This window comes from Adelges cooleyi, unplaced genomic scaffold (assembly GCF_023614345.1).
Source record: "Adelges cooleyi isolate 19-005CV unplaced genomic scaffold, UGA_ACOO_1.1 ACOO_flye_CR_arks_rails_tigmint_CR_PRNA_30, whole genome shotgun sequence".
NCBI lineage: Eukaryota > Metazoa > Arthropoda > Insecta > Hemiptera > Adelgidae > Adelges > Adelges cooleyi.
The window spans coordinates 19,276,308-19,301,664 of record NW_026095971.1 but is presented as its reverse complement, the minus strand read 5'-3'; the positions used below and the strand labels follow the sequence as shown (position 1 = coordinate 19,301,664).

General features: G+C 31.6%; 3 protein-coding genes across 4 annotated transcripts in view; 2 read left to right on the top strand and 1 right to left on the bottom strand.

Moving 5' to 3' along the window:
• Positions 1 to 232: 232 nt before the first annotated feature.
• LOC126839016 (FACT complex subunit spt16-like) lies at positions 233 to 8,270 on the bottom strand. Of its 2 annotated transcripts, none has more exons than XM_050573915.1 (22): positions 7,939 to 8,270; positions 6,799 to 6,903; positions 6,486 to 6,644; positions 6,080 to 6,232; positions 5,861 to 6,007; positions 5,633 to 5,787; positions 5,454 to 5,568; positions 5,227 to 5,375; positions 4,971 to 5,157; positions 4,444 to 4,617; positions 4,187 to 4,385; positions 3,874 to 4,069; positions 3,549 to 3,787; positions 3,339 to 3,481; positions 3,091 to 3,273; positions 2,711 to 3,012; positions 2,442 to 2,622; positions 1,962 to 2,043; positions 1,719 to 1,899; positions 1,432 to 1,485; positions 818 to 967; positions 233 to 556 (listed from the first exon to the last, which is right to left on the bottom strand). In XM_050573915.1, the coding sequence occupies exons 1-22, from the start codon at positions 8,005 to 8,007 to the stop codon at positions 550 to 552; spliced, it is 3,330 nt and encodes a 1,109-aa protein (XP_050429872.1). In that variant the 5' UTR covers positions 8,008 to 8,270; the 3' UTR covers positions 233 to 549. The 2 variants fall into 2 exon arrangements, with proteins under 2 accessions (XP_050429872.1, XP_050429871.1); XM_050573914.1 differs by having other exon boundaries at positions 235 to 556; positions 1,719 to 1,902.
• Positions 8,271 to 10,671: 2,401 nt separating this feature from the next.
• LOC126837881 (uncharacterized) lies at positions 10,672 to 13,052 on the top strand. The gene is made up of 3 exons (XM_050571839.1): positions 10,672 to 11,080; positions 12,029 to 12,346; positions 13,041 to 13,052. Exons 1-3 carry the CDS (start codon positions 10,697 to 10,699, stop codon positions 13,050 to 13,052), a joined length of 714 nt encoding a protein of 237 aa, XP_050427796.1. The 5' UTR covers positions 10,672 to 10,696.
• Positions 13,053 to 15,941: 2,889 nt separating this feature from the next.
• LOC126839020 (uncharacterized) overlaps positions 15,942 to 25,357 on the top strand; it is a 28,288-nt gene continuing 18,872 nt past the window's right edge. The window contains exon 1 of the mRNA XM_050573924.1: positions 15,942 to 16,197. Coding sequence (XP_050429881.1) covers positions 16,164 to 16,197 — 34 coding nt within the window. The 5' untranslated portion in view covers positions 15,942 to 16,163. The remainder of the gene's footprint in view (positions 16,198 to 25,357) is intronic.

Genomic DNA, 25,357 nt, shown 5'->3' with positions numbered 1-25,357 from the left:
ATTCATTAAGTTCTCAAAGTTAATTTTTTCGAACTTAACCTTTTTGGTTTTAAATTTTGATTTAGACATTTCTAGTTCAGAATGATGTCAAAAATGTGTTTTTGAAATAAAAATGTATTTTGTTTTTCGTACTCAACAGAAATGTTTTAATTGTATTGATAAATGTTTGTCACATTTTACCAATAGGATGTATATTTAAATATTAGGTGCACTACTATATTCTTAAAAATATCTTGCGATAACAAAATGAAAAAAAATCTGAATAATTATTTTACATTTGTGGTTGATAAATTATGTCTTACATATTTTAGTACAAAACACGTATTCGAGAAATTATTTTTCATTACAAATATATTACAAAACAAAAGTGTTGCTTAACATACATTAATATTAATACATTTGAGATGCTCATATAGTAAAAAAAATAATAAAACGGAAAATTATTCTTAACAGGTAAAATACAATTTATATTCCCTGCACACACAATCTCCAAATTATACATCCATTTGAGTAGTAATATCGTTTTCGATGAATATTCCAGTTCACTTCTTATTTCCTAAAATAAATAAATAACATGTAATTAATTTACACCAAAATATGTAAAACTTCGTTTGTTTTTTCGACTAACGATCGCTACAAGTATAGCAGTGGAAATAGAATTGTTGATAATATTATGTGTTGCGGCACCCACCCCTGTCCCACTTAAATAGCTCAAAAAATCCAATTTTTACAGCACAAACAAAATAATAATGTTGAGAATAATTAAATCATTTTTTAAAATATACAAAATACAAAAATACATATTAAGAAATCATACTTGAACTTCTTTGAAGAGTGGCGGTCACCACCACCGTCGTGTCGACGTTTTTCACTACCAGACGACTTGTGTTTACTTGGGCTGCTACTGCTATGATGATGACTACTACTTGATTTGTGATGAGACGATGAGGATTTATTTTTGGATGGACTGAAATCACAATAAAATAATCAACAGTTGTAAACATAATATTATTATATAAAGCATTACGATTGTAAGCAATCTTTTTCACAGCACTACCATTATTTATTAAAATTAAAAAAAAAAAAAACTTAAATTGCCAAACCTCTAGTGAGTTATATTGATCTAATCTTAAGTTAAAAACAATAAGTTGGGAAACATAAATTTAAAATAAAACCTTTACCTAAAATGTAAGGCTCAGGCTTGCGAAAAAAACCACACATAAAATAACAGTCTTCCAAGTCTACCAACCGTTACAACCTAATTATTTTTTCGAGTTTTTAACATGGTTAAGTAGGAAACAAGAATTTTATCTAATCTCTTACTTTTCTATAGATAAAAAATAATTAGTTTTTTTTCTTATAAGATTAAAATTCATGGTAAAAGTAAATACAATATTATAAGTATAAAATATACACAATTTGTTTTTTTACCTCGAATGACTACTACTTGAGCGATGATGAGAAGATGATTTACTTTTGTTTGGACTGCACATGCAATAAGAAAAAAAAACAAGTCATATTAGAGCTAAAAAAGGTTTGTTGTTTTTATTTTAACATTTTTTATGCAGACATTGGACCCCAACAATAAGACTTGTGGGGTCTAACATTTTGTGACATGGATTATTTAAAAAAAAAAAAGTTTTAAACCTTTATTTGGAGTCAATAATTAATATCAATAGTAAAAATAAATTATAAAAATATAACTGTACTTCAATTACCTGTGGTGTTTATCACTACTGGATTTCTTGTGAGAAGAGGAACTAGGGAAGCGACCCCCGCTACTCATTTTTTTCTTAGAATACTCATCTTGAAACTCGCTCCTATCTCGATCTTCTTCGGCAGCTTCTCTCTCTAAATCTGACCAATCCTTACCGGATTCATCAGACGACCCTAGCTCTTCTTCTGAAATTTAGCAGTGTAATGTAGTGAACAATAGTTTATTTTAAAAATATTTCCATTACCTTCACTGTCTGAATCTTCAGAAGCTTCAGAATATTCTGATCCGTCATCGTCAGATTCTTCAAAAGATTCGACATCAGTAGGCTGAAAATAAAACCTCTATTTAGGTACTCATAATTAATTATAACTAGATTTAAGGAGAAACTAACAGTACTATATTATCAAAATAGTATTCCGAAAAAAAATTTGGTACTAATTTGACTATATAAAAAAACAACAGTAGGTGTCAAAATATAAATAGTAAATATTTTACGAGATTTTGAATAGGAAGGGGTGAACTTTTTAAATTTTAGGCCTGACAAAATACCTTTTAGGTATAATTTCTAATTTATAGACTTGCTACACGAAAAAATCAATCAACAACAGTTTAGGATAAATTGTGAATCAAAACACACGCACAAAAAAAATAATAATAATAACAATATAAACTCATTGTCAAAAATTCTTTCTCAGCTCCACATCGAAGCTAAACAATGTGTTACCTCATATGGTTCATCTTCTTCTGACTCTTCATCTGCTCCTCCTTCTTCATCATCGGATTCAGGATCAAGGAAAGTCCAACCGCCATTTTCAAAGAACCCTTCGGGGTCATCAGTTATTGTTTTCATGATTTTAGTCCAGTTTAACGATTGAATACCTTCCGAGTATCGAATATCACAAGAGCTGTACAAAGATTTAAGAAAACAATATAGGTACACGTGAATAAATATTATTACATAAATGATGTGAGTTAAACAACAAATCTACACACTTGAGCCATTCTTTTACGTGATCCAACATGTTCATAGGAATGGCGTTGACCATAACAACTTTCTTCTGGTAATCTTTGAAAACGAAAATCATATCGAAATTCTTCAAATGAAATTGGACACGTTCAAAATGAACAAGTTCAACGTCCTCTAAGGTAATAACAAATGGCGGCCACTCGGTGAAATTTACGAGACAACCACTGGTCGGTTGCAGGTTAACAGTACTCCTGAACGGTGCCCCAGGAAAACCCAAATCTCTAAATGGTGTATCGAATTCAATTTCTTGCTTGGTAACCGATTCTACCTATAAGTGAAGAAAAAAAAACCAATTTTAAACTCAACTGTAACAGAATAGTATAATATTAAAATAGACAAACGGTACTTTTTCACAAAAACTTTTGAAAGCGGTTTTCAATTTGACACGCAATTCACGTTCAGACTGTTCCGCTGCCAAATCGTCTCTATCGTGCATATGTTGATGTTTACCAAGATCAGTAGTTATTTCACCGACTTCTGTATAAAACTGTACATCCAAGTGTTTCTTCTTTCCAAACATAATAGCATGCTGCAAAAAAATTAAATTTAATTTAACAAAATAAACATCTAGATTTATTAGTACGTGCATCTTACTTTTAGATGGAAATGTAACAAAATTATCATTTCACCGTCACACGGTTGGAAAAACGCATTCTTAATATTGTTGTACAGGATATCAACTTTATCACCTCTGACAGACGTGTACCGAAATCCATTCGTATGTGCCTCCAATGTACCTGGAATTAGTAAAAATGTTATTGTGTAAAACAAAAATAATCAAAGCAATCCCAGTAGAAACTTTACCTGTCATTCTTTTGTTGACGATATTTGGCCGAATGTACAAATCCTTCAATTTCGGATTACCTTTATTTACAGACAATAATAGAGTATCTTGCTTAACCAAATCTTCTTTTTCTTTTTCTTCTTGTTCGCGAGTTTTGAATTTTTTTTGTACTTCTTTGATTAGCCGGTAAGCGTTCATCAAGTTAGTTGAAGCCGTAGTTTGTTCGCCAGGTTCTCTCGTATTTGAGCTTCGGTAAGTTCTAAAATTAACAGTTTTATAAAAATTGAGCACAAAAAATGGCAAGACAAAGAACAAACGAACTGAACAATTTCAAAACCAACTTACAATTCTTTAACAAACATTGCTTCGGGATTTTGGAAATAACTTTCCCCTTTAGCCAAAGCTGCTCCAGGATGGAAAAAGTTTATTCTCAAATATGTGTAATCACCTTCGACACTCTGGGAAATGTTTTTAATTGTGAATATATGATATGGGACAGGAATACCAAATACTGGAAGTATAATAGTTTCATATTTCTTATCTAAAAAAAAAATATATATATATTATATATTATTAAAATAATAAGATTAGTTAATATTGACATCTGAGAAAAATATGCAGGTGTAGAGGCTCCTTAACAATAATAACACTGACTTACCAACATAAATTTTAAGATCTTTAACATCTCTCTCCTGGGGCATCTGATTTCTGCTTTTGTAGGACACATTAGACTTTCTTACTTTCTGGGATTGTTTACCGCCAGACTGTTCTGCTAATCGTTGTTTCGCTGCTTCGTTCAAAGCAATAGCCAATTCTTTTTGATGCAATTTCCGTTTTTCTTCACTTGACGAGTCCATCTAAAATAATGGCAACACAATAAATAGTTGTTATGTAAAATATGTATGCTATACTCACTCTAAGTTTTGATTCTAACACTGCCGTTCTTTTACCCCTGCCAACGATTGGTTCTTGTTTTGGTTCATTTTCTTTTTCATCATCTTCTTCTTCTTCATCATCGTTTTCATTTAAATATATAGCTATATTTTTTAATTTCTTTTTAGATGGAGTCAACAGAGTAGCTGGCGTATCCTTAAAGCATCGATTTAAAGAGGTTATACAAAAAATAACTATTGTCAGGTATAAAGTTCCAAATAAAATTTAAGATTCTATTTTTTTAAATTATTTTATCAGTAAAACAAAATCAGTTCGTCCGAATAATCTCGGGGCATTTCCCAAGTATTAGAAGTATTCGTTTGTTAGGTAAATAGAAAAAGAAATAAGACAAGAAGAACAACAAAAGCTAGATGTCAAACTCCTAAAGGTTATAACATTGCATTTTCAAATAAACTTGTATTTCAACTACATTATTGTTAACTGTTTTAAATAATTGATTACTATTAACAACGATTCTTATATTAAATAACATTTATAAATATACTTACATCGTTGACTAAAACGGTGTCTCCAACGTATAAGGCGTACACTTTGCTCTCTTTATCCGTAGCTTCTTTATTTGTTAGCCCCGACACGCCGACACACAAATTATAAATTTGACCTTTTTTAGCTAGAGCAGTTGTTTTCGGTGCTATCATCAATGAAGTTTCGCGAAACTCAATACCCATTGCAAACCTAATCATGTTAAATGTGGCTAAGAATATCATTCAAACAATTATATTAAATTTTAAAACTATTTTCTACCCAAAATTTTTTGTTAAATAATCAATAAGCTTCGGTTTTTGCTTTTTTGCGTATTCCAGTCCAGTGTTGTATACGTTACACAATTTATTTCCTGACTTTAGTTCTGATACGAGGACATCTTGTAAATTTGTTAAGAACTCGTAATTCGACTAGGAAAAAAGAATACATAATTGAAACGTATAAAATATTTGCATAATTTTAAATTCAGTGAGAAAGTAAAATAATACCTGCATTTCTTCTGTAGGGTTAACGAGTAAAGTTCTTATCAGATTAGAACAATATGATTTGTATCGGATTCCTAAGCTACATATAATAGCTCCAAAATGTAATATATTTTTATCACTGAAAGCAAATGAAAAACATTTATTTTTTACTAAGAAATTATGTAGTTTATATAATAATATACCTTGCAGCTGAAAATTTTAAAACGTAATTTCCTCCACTTTGTATTATAGGAGGATAACAAAATTCTAATTGAGTTGGATCAACATTTGTTGGTAAATATTTTTTCTCTGATATAGCTCCTTCGAGACCTTCAACTAGCTTGGTATGCTTTACTTTCTAAAGAGCAATGAGTTAATGATTACTAGAAATTCTATAATACCCAGAGGAGTTTATTTCAAACGAAGCTAACCTTGTCTGAATCAATTATTTCCATAATTTGTTCTTTGAGATATTTATTAAACATATCGACTGAGCTTAAACTGGCTTTTTTCATCAAGGTAATTTCATTTTCAGCTTTAACACTCAAGATATATCCTATTACAGCACTTATGTCCACCTAAAGATAAAATAATTACATTAAATGATCATACAAAATTATCTGAACAATTCGATTTAATCTTAAACTTACCGTTTCAAACCCTCCATTATTAAATTCTGATCTCCACGAATCCATAAAAGCACCAGGATACTTTTCTTTTCCAAAAATTCCAACTGATTTACCTTTTTTGCTACTTTTAATAGCATTAATTAATTTTTCAAATCCATCTTTGTCATTGCCGCCCTGAAATAATTGACAACTCAAAATTAGTATTTAAGTTAGAATTTGTTTTAATGAAAAATTAAAATTTCCCTTTAAAATCAAATACCAAAAAAAAAAGATTTAAGTAAAATTTCCTCTTCAAAGTGTTAATGCATAGCCATTCAAAAACATTAGCATTAGTTTTACAATTTCAAATTTAAATACCTTGTTTCCATTTTGAACATAATTATATTTACTTATTTTATAACTTACAATTAAACATATTATTACATACTTTTTCTCTTGTTATAAGTCGAACAACCGGAGAATCAGAATCCTTGACATTTTCGGCTGGTTTTAGAAACTCGACTTTCTTTTTGCTAGCCATAACGTGAAGGCCTTCTGATGTAAATACAGATATTGTATCAGTTAACTCGTACCCGAAAAGCCAAATCTATGTGATATTTATAAATTTAAAAACAATTATTATTACGTAAAAGTTACAAATTGTAAAAAAATGATCAACAGATTAGTAGAAATTAGTAATCTGCAAAATATTGATATGGATATGGATAAATTAAGTATAAGTGATTACAGTTTATTCTAACCTGTAAGGAAGATGACTTGCTATACATAGTATAATCATCAACTCCAACAGCACATGAAAAAGCGTCGACACCAGATAAAATTTCAACATTTTCATCTTTCTCTTTCTATAAAAAGCACAAGTTTACAAATTATTATTGAAAAACTGAAAAAAAAAACACACACACACATACACATATATATATATATATATATATATATATATATTATGTATTAATTAAAAATAAAAGTATGATTCTTTTAACAGGAGGAGGAGTGGCTGAGTGGGTAAGGCGGCAGTATGTTAGCGCTCACAACTCCCTCTCTGGTGACGGATTGATGACCCGTCCCGGAAGCGAATTCGTCAAGAAACCATTTCGTGATGGCAGCGTTGGGCCTTCATGGCCCGTTTAGCTACATGATGATGATGATTCTTTTAAAACACTCAAACTATGTCCCATACACTCTTAATTAAGTCTTTAAAATCTAATCACTTCCAGTGGTGAAACTGGAGGAAAGGCTAGGGAGATCCTAATATCTTACTAAACTCTTTCAGGATCTCGTTAATTTTACCAACCCATCAGGTATGGCCCTCAAATAAATCTATTTTGATCAATGCCAAAATACTAAATGACATTAAACACAATATGATTTATCACGATTGGACTCACTAAGTCACCTGAGCTGACTAATAAATGAATTCTGTTCAATAAAATATTTTTTTTGTCTGACAACCTGTAACCTCTTTACACTTCAGCGGATCAGCCAGACACATTTTTTTCAGCTTCTCATTTATCATGAACAAATCCGAATACTTTAATTTGTTTACCCTATTTACTCTATTCTTACTATAGTTTATAAAAAAAACTACTAAAATTAAGTCTTTAAATTAAAAATACATTATTATTATTATTATTATTAATATATACACAAAAAAAACGTGTGTTAATATTTTATTTTTTAAATATATTTGTATAGTTGTAAAAAGTTAATACAATACTCATATTCATTACGATAATATACATTGTTATTACAATTAAATGATAAACAAAATAACTTATCAAATACAGTGAAAATATGTTATTAATATTTCGGATATATGTTATTATTTATTTTTATTAGTAAACGGTCAATAAACAAAATAATCAATGTTAGAACCTTACCTTCCAGAAACTGTATAATTGTTTTAGCCGCTTAAAAAACGTCTCCTTGTCCAAAACTACAGAAGGCATTGCTATAAGCAAATATTATAATTACATTAACCAGTATTTGTAAGAAGAATTAATACTGCCGTCTTTGTGCTATCTACGTTGATTTTATTAAGTGTTTGCAATCACGAATTAATTTCATTCACAGAATTAACGAGAACACGACACTATGCAAAGACGCCATTATATTTTATCGTTCGACATTCGTAACGGCTAACCGTTTTCCTTTATTCGTATTTAAAATTGTAAAATATTGTTGTGAGTTTGTACTCGCTATACTCGCTTTTCTATTTCTTATCTGGCTCAAGCGCTAAAAACTTGTTGATAATAAAAACAATACTCTTATATCTTTGGTCAGTGGTATACCATGACCACGGTTACAGATAAACAAATGACGCTTCGGGGCCGACGATCGCGGTAACGCCGCGTTACGCTGTTATAGAGCGCGCCACCAATAGAGTTATACTTCTAGCTATCTAACGTGTACTAAAAAGTTGTTTTTTAAACCAATAAAGATTTTGTTATACAATAAACGTTTACAAGAACAATATAATGTATGCATTTGATGGATTTTTTTTGTCTTGAATACGATGGCGATTAATAATGCTGCTGTTAAGCTTGGATTAAGTTATCCGGGACGGTCGTCAGTTCGTCGCCGGAGAGATGGCATTTTTTTTAAAATTTATTTTATCAATATAATAATCACACCTTCATTTTCAGGACGAAAAAACAAATAAAATTCATTCAACATAATAATATAGTTTTTAAATATTAAGAATATTGGTTTTAAACACACCTTTTTATTACACTTTACATAAGAAATATAATAATTGATGGTCTGCATCCATACACCGTCCAATAAACGTTTATCCATAACCCTGACCACGACAGCGGTATAAACTACAACCATGGGAAAGAAAATAATAACCACAACCGACCGGTCAGTCTTACAACTTAAATTGTCAACCAGTTTAGCTAACCAACAATTATTCTGCTACACTGCAAGTGGCTGTCATCTTCTCCTTAGATCTTCTATACATTTGTTTATCTATGATCTTCCATTTTGAATCCTCGGCGTCACGCCTTCAGTGAATATGGGGGTAGTTCACGATCTTAAGGGGAAGCATACCCAAAATAATAGCACTAAAATAGTACTTTTGTATCTCCAACGGTATGAAGTCTACAATGCACTCAGGGATATAAATTATAAATTGTTTGAAAGATGAGCACTTGAACTATGTTTTGTTGGAATCACAGAAGGTAAAGTGATTTCAATTTGTTAGTACAATTTTGACACGTTGATAGCGCCACCATTCGCCCGAACGTGGACATTTATATGGAACTAATAGAGTTGTTTTACATAATATTATTATATATTATGTTACTGACATTTATATTGTTATTTGCTTAATTAATGTATTAATTGAATAACATGTAATTTCATATACATACTTTGTTTATTAAACCAAACCTACAAAATTATGGATATTTTCAACCACATATAGAAAACTATATTGTTTGAATTGTATTAAAGTTTTGAGACTCTTAACTGAAACGGCGTTGGTGAGTTGCGGCCCAATCCTTAAATCAAGTACGAGTTGCGGCTAAAATATGTTTTAACTTTTTATTAGTTGTCTCCCCAAAATATGTTTTTAGATCAAGTTTTTAAAATTATGTTATTGGCTGATGAGCGGTTCTGTCGTAAATTTAGTTTTTTTACATTTATGGCTTGGCGACAATTTAAAACTTATAGTTTTAACAAATTCAATCTGTACAATTTCGTTAGAAAATTGTAACGTATATATTGTAATTACTTTTTAAATTAAGAATATTTTACCAAAAATGTTGACTGGTCGATAACCAGTCTTGGAAAATTATCTTTATTGTTATTAAGAGGGCGTCGCACCGCCCATTTTTAAGAAGTAAAGTATAGGCAATTTTTTACAAAATCTTAATTTAAAGGTTAAACTGTGATGTGTAATTACTAGTTCAACAACTAGGACTCTATTTTGGTAGTTCATTTATTTTTTGGACTATCACAGCATCCTTGAAAGCGGTTTAAAAATATTTTTTCATCTCTATATGTTTAAGCAGACTGAAAATAACTCGCTAGTTTTGGTTTTAGAGTAAAAGCACCCATTATAAAATTAAAAGAGAACAATATTCCGGAGGACAAGACGGTGCGCGTTTTTTTTATTATTCCAAGTATAACGCTCAATACATAGTTTAGAAATAACGACTATTTTAACATTTTTAAATGACTGTAACTTTTCAAAAAATATTTTTTTTTTTTTTAAACGCACCGTCTTGCCTCCTGAATATCGTTTTCTTTTAATTTTATAATGGGTGCTTTTACTCTAAAACCAAAATTAAGCGAGTTATTTTCATTGTGCTTAAACATGTTTTTACCACTGAAAATCACCGGTGCGATGCCCTCTTAAAGATTAAAGTTAAGGACGGAAAACGTGGGATGTAGTATTATTTTTATACAACTGCACTTCTCCTCCCGTCATAACTTTTACACTCTAATAAGCTTAAAAGTAACGAGATCACATGATATAAAAACAATGCAAAAAATTAACATTTTAAAAACTTATTAAATTCTATAAGTTATTGAGTGGATCTCTTTAAAAACATGTTTTCTAGTGTCCTGTGTCAGGACTGGACGGTTGTCGCGTGGCTCGCGTATTGCCACGTACATGGAAACGCGAAAATGGCGCCACCAGATTCAATTAAAAAAGTGCTTGAAGATTTTATCGACATACATAGAACTCATCCGTGTCTTTGGCAAATCAAAAGCAAAGAGTACCATGATCGAGACAAAAAAGAAGCTGCTTATAAATTGCTCATAGAAAAACTGAGAGAAATTGAGCCAGACGCGAACAAAGCAGTAGTTGTGCGGAAAATAAATAATTTGAGAAGCAACGTTAGAGAGGAAAAGAAAAGACATGAACAATCTTTAAAGTCTGGCGCATCTGCTGATGATGTATACTATGTCAATTTGTGGTACTACGATTTATTTAATTTCTTACATGATCAATGCACTCCCAGGGAATTTTCATCCAACTTGGATAGTAATGGCGAAAATAGTTGTGAGGTTAGTAAAATATTTGTACCTTGTAATGAATTTTTTTGTTAAGTTATTATAAAAAGTTATAAGATATAAGTTTTTATTTTTATTAAGTTAAAACACATTATGGTTTACATTACATAAAAGCTTATAACTATTTAGAACAACTTCACTCATTTTAGCCTAATTTAATTTACATGATCATCTTGTCATGGACCATGGTACTGTTCCCTCCTGTTTAAAATAATTCATAAAATTTTCTCGGACAATCTTCGCGGTGTTCAAAGTATTTCCTGGGTTTCTTCTTTCTAAGTTTTCCATTGTACTATTTTGTGTATTATATCCTTCAGAAATTATAGTCCCGTTTTTTTGTATTAAATTATGAAATTAAAAAAAAATGTATTACAAAAATTTGTTACTATTCAAATAAAAAAAATTGATAGATTCACCTACCTATGTAAAACTAGCGTCAAAGCACTATATAAAAAAAATGACAATTTATGACGTATTATATTGTATTATAACGAATTTTATATATTTTACTTATTATTATTAATCATTTATTGTTTTTCCTGTCGTATTATATGTTTTTATACCATTTTATAAATACATTTTGTAAAATAATGTGTATAATATTTGACCTATGGATTTGTACCTATTGACAACTAAAAAAAAAAAAAAGGCGGCGGAATCAATATGTACAAACGTCAGGCGGAGTCGATATCCGGATATCCGGCGCAATCGATAAATTTTTGACAGGTAAAAAGGTTATTTCGGCGGAATCAATATACGCCCAAGGTTATTACATAAGTTATGTTAGACCGTTATTACCCCTATCATATTTTTTTTTAAATACATGTATTTACTTAAAAGCTGTAATATTTAGGTATATTATGAGCAAATAAATGCAATATGTTCTAGCATAAAAAACTAGCTTATAAAAAAAATTAACATATAAAAATTATTTGTTTTCAGAGAGACAACGCTCAGGAATCTTTGATTGCCGATCAACAATATTCAAGTGAAACAACTGACAATAACGAGGCCACACCATCATCGTCAAAACCGGGTAAAGCAAAAAGGAAAGATGAAACCGTAGCAAATGAATTGTTGGAATCGGTACGGGATCATTTTAAACGTCCTCGTAACTTAACAGAAGACCGCTGTGATGTTTTTGGAAAAAATGTGGCGATGAAACTGAGGGCTTTGGATGCGGAAAAAATGGTTGTCGCCGAAAAATGTATTAACGGTTTACTTTTTGAAGCAGAAATAGGACACCTCAATCCCGATCACGCCTATATTAATATGAAAGATATTTTGAAATATTTTTATATTTTTGGAAATTCCCAATATATATAATAATTGTATATAATTAATCCAGATAATATAGTATTTGTTTTCATATTTTCATATTCCAATGTTCAAACAAATCAATCTTCTTCTTTATCTTCGCCTTACACTCCCAAGATACTACACCTCCATAGAGAGCTCGGTGTTCAAACAAATCAATATATACGTTAATTATACAGTTCAAATTGCGCCTATTGACGGATAAACTACATTTATACGCAGTCACTAATTTAATACACGTTAATTGACTTCAGTTAATGCGCATTAGTGTACGGGTTTATCCTGTAAACGTACAAAAAAACGCGATGCCCTTGGATTGACGTCATTTTTTTCTTGTAACATTAAAAATTGGTGAGAATAACTAAAAACAAATTCCCACAGTAGCCGGTAACATTGATCATGATCTTGTATTGTGTTATAGTTCCCTCTACTTAAATCATTATTATGGGCCTTTATTAATTATCTGTAAAACTCTACCGAAGAGCAGATAAAAAATGATCCACACAACGTTAATTATGGGACGATAAAACCGCACGCATGTTTTAATTGATTAATTGAAGAAAAAAAAACAATTTATACTTGGAAATATTACTATTCTTTATTGTGTGCTATTTAACTTTGAGGTGTACGTTTACAGTGTGATTTCTGAAATGACTCGAATAAAATGTTAGAACTTACCAGTAGTTTGGGTTCAAGTGAAAAGCGTGGCGGGGAGATACTAGTAAACCCCCGTTGAAGTCACAGGAAATGTTAAGCACTGCTTCCCAAGTAACGCACGATAGTTTGCTTACAAGTGTCTAGTCTACTAATAGTTTACACCGATTTTTTCGCCAAAATTAGCGTCTAAAAAAATAAAATATGTATACATCGTGCTCGGTACAATCATAATGGCAGCTTTAAGTATCCTGTGCTTGGGATACTAAAACCATTAAATCTTAAAATTAGTGCTTATCAAAATACTTACATTTATTTTTTTATGGGAGATTTGTTAAAATAAAAATAAATGCAGCGCTAATTTTAATGTTTTTAGAATCCCAACCTTGTTAAACCTAGTAAGGATGAGGCTGTTGATTAGTAAAGGTTGTATAATGTTTTCCTGTATGATGCCACGAAGATAATGGAAACTCCTCAGAGCTGTTAGGGTAAAATTGTACCGGTGTGCACAAATTCTGTCATGTTGGTAAAAAGAAAATTAAAAACTAACACATCCGTACTGTAGTGGACATGGGCTATTATTCATTAAATAACAAATAGTGAATTGTTTTAAATAGGTATACATTTTTAGTGCATCCAATAGTTTTCCAAATATTTATTTTAAATACATTTTTATTTGAATGTTTTTAATTATTTAACTATCAAATAATACTTATTATTTTTAAAAAATGCCCAACTAAAATACGGGTTTCTAATTCTACTTTATACATAGTTAAAACACGTTTACTTGGATGAAAAAGCAAAAAAACTTGTATACAAAAAATAATCCAGTAAATATGTTTTTGTCAATATTAACAAACAACGTCTGAATGATTAAATTTGTAATAACGATCTTCCTTTCTTGTATTATATTTAATAAGATAACCTTGTTTGAAGAAATGTGGGTTTTCTACATTCGTCGTTATTAACAATGTAAGCTGTCGGAATATATGTAATGTATTCTTATCTGTATAATATATTATAGTTTGACATCAACTGAAGTATCAAAGCAATGAAACTAACTATCATCTCTCTGTGCTATACTGCTATCATTATGTTTTATGATAATACATAATGTGTTTATTTTCAACTAAATGGTAATTGTTTTTAACGGCATAATTTACGTTAAGGCCACCACAATGTTTCTTTTTAAAATATTGTATTACTTAGTTTATTATACGTTTTATAAGGCGGGAAATCATTGATAGTTAAATGGAAACTTTGCCACCCTTCAAACTCAGCGGCATATCCAAGATTTTGTTATGAGGGGTGGTCAGTGGCTATCTAAAGTAACAGAATCAAGTCATTAGCAGTCTTGGTATTTCTTTACACGGTTTCGATGACATAAATTGGACTAAAATAATAGGATTGTATACATTATTTTTAGGGAAAGCAAACACGTGGGTGGGGCTTCCCTCCCATTGAGACTAAATGCGGCTATTAATATTTTTTAACTTGATGAGTAGTATTTAGTTAACGTATACTTTTTTATTGTAATTTTTTAATTCAGATTGTAAAAAAATTAGTCTCAAAAATTGAATACATGTTAGTCTATTAATACTAGTGACATGTTGAGCAAAATGCTATAGAGTGCTATCGCTTGTATACGAAGCTATTAGAGTTTAACCAGACATTTTATTAAAACTATGTGTTATTGTAAAATGTTGAAAAGTATTGCTTGATATGTGCTATTAATATCTAATAAATATTATCGGACCACCCAAACAGAATGTTTAGTAAACCAACCATTATTTTTTCGACATCCTGATACCAAGAACTTTTACATGTGAAGTATAAGAAACGGTTCAGTTAGGGGCTAGCAGTCAATCCTGTAGATTTTTTTCTTTGATTTAGTACCTGTACTCTTTTACAGAATATCTCGTTGACGCTGCATTTTCGTAACACTGTCCTTTTCTGTTTCTGGTTTCAGTCTATGAAAAAATAAGGTTATTATTTGTATTTCATTTAAGATTTTAAAAAAATAATTTAGACATCACAAGCATTTTATGTGAAAAGGCTTAGTTTAGTTTTTTGAATTTTATCTATTTTTTCTAAATAATTCTAAACAACGTTTTTTTTTACATAAGTAAAGTCAACAACAATGCTCAAAATTTCCAATAATTAATATTTATCATAAAAAATAGTCGAATTATTACCTACTTTGTATGGAACACTTTCAGTTTAGAAAATTCCTTTTGACTTCTCCCGTTCCAATACGCCCCGTCTCCGCAATGCCCCAACCTTACTGTACTGGCTTTTTTGCGTTTTACAAGTTCAAAATCAGTTAAGTCGAGTAAACAAACAGTGTAAATTCTGGCTTGAAAACGTTTTTAATCCGCGACTTGCGCTAAACGTATAGTTGTCATAATATGTTTACTGCTTCTGATCTTTTGTTTGGTTATAATGGGTTGAAACCCGAGTTTCAAGCGGAAAACAGTTTCCCGAAGCTAACAAAGAATAAAACGAATACAACTACGAATTAAACTAGGTACATAATATTATTACTATTATATTATAATGTGTAGCTTAAGACCGTGTAATATGGTGGAGGTCAAGTATCCGTGACCGATGACCATCGTCGGTAGAGCCTAAATCCGTCGTCAACGAATTCCACGCCGAAGGAAATCCATTGCGTTGCGGGGACAGATTATTTAATATTCTTAGTATCGTTGTTCATATTTAAAAAAAGAATTATTAATAAAAATAATATACTATTATAATGGAAAAATAATATGTGTATAGGTAGCGCGGCGGTTGTTGCAAACAGCTGCTGAGACACGCGGTTTCGGTGGGAGGTAATACAAAAAAAAAAGAAACAACACACCGCTAACCGAAAGCCGGCGTTTAACGTGACACGCGACCGCCGAGTAGTGCTTTGTACGACCGGCGTTGGACCGCTCTATGGTGTGTAACCTCTACCTATATTGTCTCATTGCACGTTGCCCGCGTGTATGTGTGTGTGTTAACGGAAAATAACGCGTGCAACATCGTTTTGGTTTTTCTTAAAAAAAAAATGAACCGCTAAAGGAGTTTATATACTACCCAACAGCGTTGCCGAACAGAGAAAATGGCCAATTACGGCAGAACCGAACTGTTGTCGGGTGAGTTTATGCACAATATTTCAAAAGTCCCTAATCTCAATATTACTAAAAATACTAATATTATTATGCTCTTGTGGCACGACATTCAAACGATTGAGTATCGTTTAGGATATTGTTTATTATTATGTGTGATAAAGATTATTATAGTGGCCGATTCACACTGCCGAATGGGTTTTTTTCGCGGGAATTAACCGTAGTGTTGATTTTAAACATTATATTATATTATAATGTCACGTTATATTTTATTATGTTCGGTGTGTGTGCACTATGAATTATTATTATTCTGATAATCATCACCGCAGTCACGTCGACTGCACATGTACATACGTGTGAACGATTAAATGTTTGTTCTTCAACTAAATGCGTTTACCAATAGATACAATTATCCAATTATAATATCTACGTACGCCCATCTCTCGGTTAATATAGAATTATTATTATTTCACTAGGCTTAAATATGGCGAAAAATTATGATGAAATCATTACATCAACGCAAACATTAATACTATCGCATCAGTTGTCTTGATAACCGTTTTTTTGCATAATAATATATTTATTGGCTTTTTTCAGCTCAACGGGGGTAAACAAATGTATTTTGGACTTTAGAGAATAAAATATTTTGTCTATTTTGCATAATTCAGAATATACACTATAATTATCTGTAAACAAGATTGTGAGTTCATAAAAACGTTATAAAAATAACATTTTTTGTTGTTTTTACAAAATATGTATTCATTTTAAGAGAGGTTGAACATAATAATGTTATTTTACAGAGTACGTTAAATAAATAAAAGGCCTCTACAGTAGCACTTTGCGCATTGTCTAAGCAATTTTTCAAAAAAACATTTAAGTTTAGGCTTTAGCTAAAACTTGTAAACTCATAGTCACAGCAATATAAGGTTTTTGATATTTAATTTTATCTTCAACATTTATAACGCATATAGGCTATATTTTTGTACAAAAACATGTTTCTAATTATTGTAACGTCCCTGAAGACTAAGGATACTCTGGTTTAAGTTTTGAAAAAAACATTTGAATTATTCATAACATTTTACAAGGCACAATTTTAAACATTTTTTAGTTAATTATTTATTTTTATTTGAAAAATTACAATTATTAAAGTGTCTTAATCATCTTTACAATGATATTATTAAAAACGAAAATCAAAAATGTACTTCAATCGATGCATCAAGCAAGTGTTGAAAAATCTTTTTCAAAACTTTTGTCGGATTACGCGTTTCCAAGTACGGTTAAAATTTCAATGAGTTGTTTTCGACCAAAAATACGCAGATTTAGAAGTGCCTTAAGGGTTTTTTTTAGAGAATTAAAAATTTGGCTGTAATTAAACGCGTACACCTGCTGTTGCATTGCTCACTGCATTTACTTCCGTCCATTACAGAAGTTCACACAATCCACCGTTGAGAAATTTAATGAACGCGCATTTAAACAGTTAGTAAACAAGGCCATAAGAAAATAATATGCCGTTTTTTGTTAAATGTACAACTTGCTATCAATCCCTTTAAATTACCCCTTTAATATACATTTTAACTATCAGTAAAATGTTGATTTGGACCTCGCTTATAGGTATTTATTAAAATACCTAGTTTGAATTGCGCGAATCAATTAGTAAAAAAAAAAAACATAAGTTTCAAACTTCAAGGTGGCCAACTCCTCTGTTGAATTTATGGTTTTATTAATTGGTATAATCTATTAATTATTATAAAATATTATTTCGAGAAATGTATGTGAATTTTTAAAATAACAACTAGACGGAAGTTGTCTTTTCATTACTATAGAATAGATTAAATATAATATTTAATCTATTCTGTGTCACTACTGTCTGGTCAGGTATAAATTAGGGTTATTCCATACAATTTATACATTCTGTGAGTATAACGAAAATTCCCTTATGCCAACTCGATAAAATCATCAATGGCGTGACAAGATTAATTGATCTGTCCGGAAGTTAAATTGTTAAAATTCAAAAAAAAAAAAATTATAGCCACTACAGATTCTATACAAGTTTTTTTTATGGATAAACGTAATAAAAAATATTCAAGTGACGCGGAAGTACGGTGTAGTCAGGTTGGTCATTGGTTTGTGGTGTATGATGAAAACTAATTAAAGTATTTTTTCAAAGTTATAATTTATTAAAATTTCGTATAAGTATGTTCATTTGTGGAAGGGTGTCAAAATAATTGTAATATTATTATTTATGTTTTAAAAATCCATTATGATATTTATTATACTCGTTTGTGCTACGTTGCACAGAATTTTATTGATTCCGTTAACAGTGTTGCTCAAATGTTGGTTTATGGAATCAATGATGTGTTTCGTGTAGCCCAGCATTTGTTTCCACAGTCAAGCCTACGTATAGGCTAATATGACAACATGTTCAAAATTCAAAATAGATAGTATTTACTTCCTGTCTTGATAATATATGACGTAGAAAAAGTAATCATGAACGATTATTTTTCAATGTTTTTTTTTTATACTATCAAGCTTATTGTTGTTATTTTTTTCTGTCTGCAGAGTTCTGACATATAATATAAAACGACGGTTTTAAAATGCTTTTTTATTATTTTTTTTCATCGAGTATGAGTCATTTTCGTTGGACGATCTTGGCACCCGACATTGGCTTCCCGAATTCGTGTGTGTTTTTTTCCCATCGACGTTCCGGGAACAATTACACTGACTCAGGGACGCCGACGCCGTGATGACCCGAGCATACCTAAATATTAAACCTCTTGGCTATAAGTGTTCAGATGTATAATATTATATTAGCATTCGGTTCACGTGTTCGGCACGTACAGCTTGAGACGTTCATTCCGGTTTGACGCGCATTCTTCGGTTTGGGTCAACAAGAATAGACTATCGACAACAGCTTATAGTACAGCCGTAGGTAGAACGCGCGGAAAACTTTAACGAGGAATGCGCTAAACGGAGGAAATGCATTTTGCATAAGTATAATAACATGTAACGAGTCCGATTAACTGTAAACGTTTCGACCTAAGGATGACACGGAGCACGTCAGTGTCGTCTTACCTGTATTATGCGGTAAAAACGCGTGTGATTTATAAATGTTTGGCAATAAAAGCAACCGGTGTGTGTTGTGTGTTGAATCGCCGGCCGTAACAGTAAAACGGGCTATGATTATCATAGTAATCGTTATCATTAATAATAAAGTGTGTGCCGCAAACCCGAATAGCACGCGGGGATAATCCGTTTGTGTGTGTGTGTGTATGCAATAAGTAGAGATTATACTTTCACTGTTGGGAGGAGAGCTCGACGAAGACGCGTCTTAAGTCTGCTGGAGATTGTGTTCGTTCCATCGTACGCGTAACAACATTATATTATGCCCAATTATTACCAAGTGATATGCATATAACGGTAATAAATATATTAAAGGGAACCGCGTAGAAATCTAGAGAGAACTCGAGATAAAGCAAAGGGTTTATGATTTTGAAAAGTAAACAAGTGTCGTTTTGAATCTCGTACGCCTAATGTTATATTCAAGTGTTGTAAAAATCACCGTCCACTTATATGGCTTGGGAAGCGTGTCTAATGGAATAAGACAAAACCAAACGGCCGTGAAAAGACGTTGTACAAACATTGACGGCGTATATCCGTTCATACGGATTTTGTTTTACACTTATTACAGTGATTGTACACAATTACAGTGATATATATACACGATCTGTACGACCATAGCTGAGTATTTGTTCAACAGCTGGAACAGTTGTATTTATTTACCACAATTGTTTCATTAGTTAATATCGAGGCTCCTATTTTGTATTTTATAATAGTAAACGTCAAGCAAAATCCATCGATAAAGACATTCTGTTGACAAAGTATTGTTGCCAGTCGATATGTTCTTGATGTTTATCTGTAGTTCATATTCTAATGTAAAATAAATGCTCGTGTATGTAATATTTTTACTGGGAAAATGTAAAAAAGGGCCTAAAGCTACTTATAAGTAGGTACACGAGACCGACCGAAATGAATTTGTGTTTTGTCAAACCTTAGAAAATGTAATCAGTACTATAATAATTATAAAAAGTATAAATCCTGTATTTGTAGGATACATAAACATATATTTTCACGAATAATACATTAAATAGGTAATACAAATTCATAGATTACTGTTTGTATAGCTATTGTTTTTTTCAGTTTTTCTGTACCTTCATGTATTTTACATGGAATTACTAAATATTTACTTTTTTAAATATTTTACAGAGCTCTGTCAACTTTTAAAACTTAAATAGTAGCTTACATATTTTATTAACTGTAATTTGCTGTAAGAGTCAACTGGTCGATAGCCAGTTATGGGTTATTAATTTTAAATGTTATTAAAGTTTAGTCTAGTCATAATTTTTTTTTTTAATTCAGTTGCTACTATTTGAACGGGTTAATTTTTATTTGCCAACTGTCTGCTGACATGTATTTTTTATTGTGAACGTGTCGGCTTCTTCCCTGTCTGGCCCCAATCCATTTTTGTGTTCCAACAGTTGTTAGTAGTCACGTGTATGCAATTTTCTCGACGTTACCGTTTAGTTCAGGGTAGTGCGATGGAGGTCACTAGATCTTGCTTGTCTCTATAACATACTTTTTTATTAGTCAAACTCGTTCCAGCCGTATAGCCATCGATGAATGATGATCGTTTGTGCTAGAAAAAAGTCATGTAAAAAAAGAAAAAACAAAAGTCTGCCGTATGATGTGTCTATTAAAAAAATTGATTTATTTTGTTGTAGTTAGTCAGGTGCAAAATATATGTTTTTCAATGAATTTTTTTTTAGTTATTCAGTTTCAATTACATACTCTTCGGTTTTTACTTATAACACAATAGTCGAACAAACATGAGAGGCAATACTCAAACGTTTCATATAGTAGTTGTATTGTTATATTTAAATTTTAAAATACTAGCATTACATGACAAAAATGTAGTTATAACTCAAATAATACTTGACAATTTCTGTATCTTCTCTATTGAATTGATGTATTTTAATTTACTGGTACTAGCCCAATAAAGTATACACTACTATATGGTGATCGATGCACAGTTGCACAAAAATAAACAATAACATAAGGTAAAATAAATACAGAGGTAATTAAGATGCCTTGGAAATTAGAATAATTAGTAACAAATTGTACTATTATCGTAATGTATATTAATGGTGCTTAAATGCTAAAATCGATTCAATTATAAAAATATCAATATGTAACAAATTTGCAAAACGCATTAAGTGATTAGACACGGGGTATAGTTAGCATAATTTGATCTGCGACGAACTATATGAAAAGTAGGATTAGATCTAGTAAAACGAGGTGAAACATGGAAATTTAATTTATGAAAAAATTCCGGACAATCAACATTTAGGTATATTATATAAAAAGTGTAAATCTAGTTTAGCTCCTCGCTTTTCAAGGGGGTCAAGATTTGAAGAACCAAGGATAAACTGTAGGAGGAATGAGGTTGCAATTAAAACAGGAAGCATAAAAACTTCTGCTGGGCACTTTCCAATGACTTTTTTTGACCATCTAAAAAAGGTGACCACACCACTGAACAATAATCTAAATTAGATACCAAATTAGAGTAAATTATGGGAGCAGGTAATAAATTACAATTTTTCTTGGCTATGGTCAAACTGAAAATTCCACTCCTTTGTGATCTGAATATTCTCCTCGGTGTTTTCTATGTTGACAACACACTATCTAAACAGCCCCGAGGAGTTCGTTGACTGTGGAGCATAATATAGCGGTATGTATGTGTTCATAAGCAACTTATAATCCTCGTGCACAGCGTTATGCAATGCAACAGTGGCTTTTCCCGGTAGTTCCCATCTCAGGCGTATCCGGTGCAGTGTGGAGTTTCGGTTTTTGTTAAACTCGACGAGTAAAAGTACAATAGCGGCGCAGGTAAGTTGTCAGTGGACTAGTCTTGGAAACCGAATAAATAAATATAATAGTATATTATATTAATATAACCTATGTGCACTTGTATAATATGGTGAGGACGTAAATTAAAAACGTACAAGAAGGTCGCCGCGGCAGTCACATTTCCTTTTTGTACGTCGGTTGCGCAACACATATGGGCATAAACCTGCGAAGATATAACATATGTGGACAAGGACTTTCTTTCGTACGATAATAGTAATAATAATGTATACAAAATGTCACGAATCGAAATCTAATCTGGTTTCCGACTATGCGAGCAGCACCATTACGCGGTGTTGTGCCCGGCGACCATCCGAGGGGCATAATTACAATAATATAATATGCAGTAAAACAATAACGTTTCAGGAACTGTCGTAAATCCTGATGGTATAAGTATCGACACTTTCACTTCGTATAATAATATCAACAATAAAATATGATAGTTATCGATAAGTATCAATTATAAATAATATTGATATTTTGTCTGTGAGTAATAAAATCTTTGAGAATTTATAATATTATATTATGGTTACATCCACTGGACAAATTTGCAAAGCCCACATAACAGTCGGTCAGACGGCCGATTGGGAAATAACTCGATACGAATCGTCTCTTAACTGGCAATTCTGCAAGAGCGAAGGGAGACTGAAGTAGTTGCTTTGGTATCTGTTTTTGCTAAAGGGACTCGCTCCACCTGTCTGTCCCCCACTTCATCGCAATTTATATTTAAGACGAATACAAATTACCCTACAAAAAAGTTAAAATAAGTAATTATAAAAATATGTTTTATTTTGTTTTTTGTTCGTGATTGTTGTTTTTGTTATAAAGTGATAATATAACATACTTGTCCATTAATAACTGGCCGGCAAGATAAGATAATGGAATGACACATTTTTGGTAAGAAATATGTTATATTTCAATTTTTTAATAATTTTATTCAATAAAATAATGAATAATAGTAATTATATCTAATAATAACAAATCTAGCACAGCAGTGAGGTCGGTATAATATTATAGTCACAAGGCTGTAAGAATTATTATAACCGAGAGTTATGAAATTATTCTTAAGTAAAACGGAATAGTCGGTATTAATATAAAATATCGATATAAATCATTGTAAAGGCAACAATGTGCTTGAAATTTTGTTTGTAGCATTAACGGTCACATGACAGGCTATAGTAGTTTTAATGTGACGCAAACCAAAAGGCAAAAGTCAGTTAATAATAAAAAAAAAAGTTTAACTGCATATTTTTTTGAGACTATTGTCTACGTTATAGCCCCGTTATAGTTTTACTTTCAGTTTAGTTTTCAGACCTTTAGTGCCAGAACTATGCCCGAATTAAAGAAAAAGTTTCCCCATAAATTTGGAATTAATTGAACGAAATCGGTTCAGGGTTAAGGCGATTTGACTAATAAATGTAAAAACAATAGTATCTCAGCTCCGTATCGAAGCTAAATTTCACCGTGAAAACAAAAAACAAATAATGTACACCCATTCGGTTTGAATGTTAGTAGGTGTAGGTAATCGAGCGGCGTTCCGACTTGCCGCATATCCTTTTCGAGAAAATCACTCACCGTTGCCGCCGGTTTCCAGAAAAACTGCGTTTACCCTGTGATTGACATTACTTAAATACGGTTATTATTATTATTATTATAGTCTGGCAGCAGCGTTTCGGTGCCCATCCTTGAACTTGACGGCATTATGGAAAATCGTCGAGACGTAACGTCGTCGCGTATATTATTATTATACCTATGAATAATTTCGTTTTGGCCGTAAAACAAATAAACGAAACATTAAAACGGTGAGTTGGCTTATTTTTTGGAACTAACCGGTCGGTTGTTGTTGTGCCCGAACAGAAGAGCGATTTCTCGTCGCACGAAGCCGCTTCCTGGGCCCAGGGCGCAACAACCTGCCGCGGGATACGACACACGTTACAGGTATATATACTTATAAGTATAGTGTAGTACCTATAGAGTACACAATATGCTGCGTACCCGTTTGCAATCACTTGTATCGTGGCGGGGAAACTCATTCGGCCGATCGGTATTATTAATTGATACCGACAATAAAGGAGTGTTACAGTCTGCTATGGATCATAATACGAATATAGTAGGTGGACCTATAGGTGTATTTTTTTTGCAAACTCCTCGTATTACGTCATCATCGATCGAATCTACTTTATTATTCTCGTTGACGTTGTTATCATCGAGAGGGATATGTGTAACACACACACACACACAATATACAACAGTACTGGGCTGTAACAGTTATAGTGTCGGAGACCGGTTGCATCGGTTCTTTTATTCGGTATACCTTTTCACGCTTTTACCGAGAAAGTCACTCCAATCCCGTGTCTGACATAATATAGTATTTTGGCCCCCTCGGGATAAACCGTGGCCTCGTTCCAAACCCGGTCAAGCTATTAATTATTATAGATCATATATTGCCAGTTGTGCGTCGAACGGGATGTCATAGTTACACACCTTGGGTATTACTTAAATTTATTAAAGCGACATTTCGGTAATACTTTTTTTATAATGATCCCCCACTGGTAACGCGCGACATTTGGTTTCTGCGTTAATAACAGCTAATTCACTTTCGATTTTTAGCGGAAATGGATTATAACTTGGAAATTCGTTTTTGCCACGGTTGCGCAACAGATTAGTTCTCATATTATCTTATGTGCCTATAAGAGATGAGCACGGTGTTTCCGATTAAAAAAAAAAACATCTATACAACAGCTATCGAACGCCCGGTTTCAAGTGAAACACACCACCGCGTTTAAGGTTGTAAATAAAAAGCTACATTTCTCTACGGTCATAAATAGAAGATGATAGTAGACGGTTGTCTTCTATCACATCCGAAACCAGAATATTGTTGGTAAATTATAATTTAATCGGTTTTAAACTACGCAGTAACGTTAATGTTTCGGGAATTATTGTAATAAATTATTATTATTTTAGAAAATTATGTTTGATATTATTATAACAAAATATTTGTCTATAAACACTACTTTTTTGTAACAATATGTTGTAATAATATTGTATCCTTATGTGACATTTGCCTTTTATTTAAACGTTTACACTAAAGCGCGTTTTTCAATGTGTTTACCTAATGGCGAGTATGTTGTACAAAATTTGATGTAATTTTGTCAATTTGTATTTGATTAAATAATTTATCATTAATCATTTGAAAACAAAATATTTTTTAAGTTTTTTACCGATA

Coding starts and splice junctions, on each gene's coding strand:
- LOC126837881 (XM_050571839.1), top strand. CDS start 10,697: ATGGCGCCACCAGATTCAATTAAAAAAGTGCTTGAAGATTTTATCGAC. Junction 11,081..12,028: donor ATGGCGAAAATAGTTGTGAG/GTTAGTAAAATA, acceptor ATTTGTTTTCAG/AGAGACAACGCTCAGGAATC.
- LOC126839016 (XM_050573914.1), bottom strand. CDS start 8,007: ATGCCTTCTGTAGTTTTGGACAAGGAGACGTTTTTTAAGCGGCTAAAA. Junction 5,569..5,632: donor TTAAAATTTTCAGCTGCAAG/GTATATTATTAT, acceptor ATTTGCTTTCAG/TGATAAAAATATATTACATT. Junction 5,376..5,453: donor ACCCTACAGAAGAAATGCAG/GTATTATTTTAC, acceptor CTTTTTTCCTAG/TCGAATTACGAGTTCTTAAC.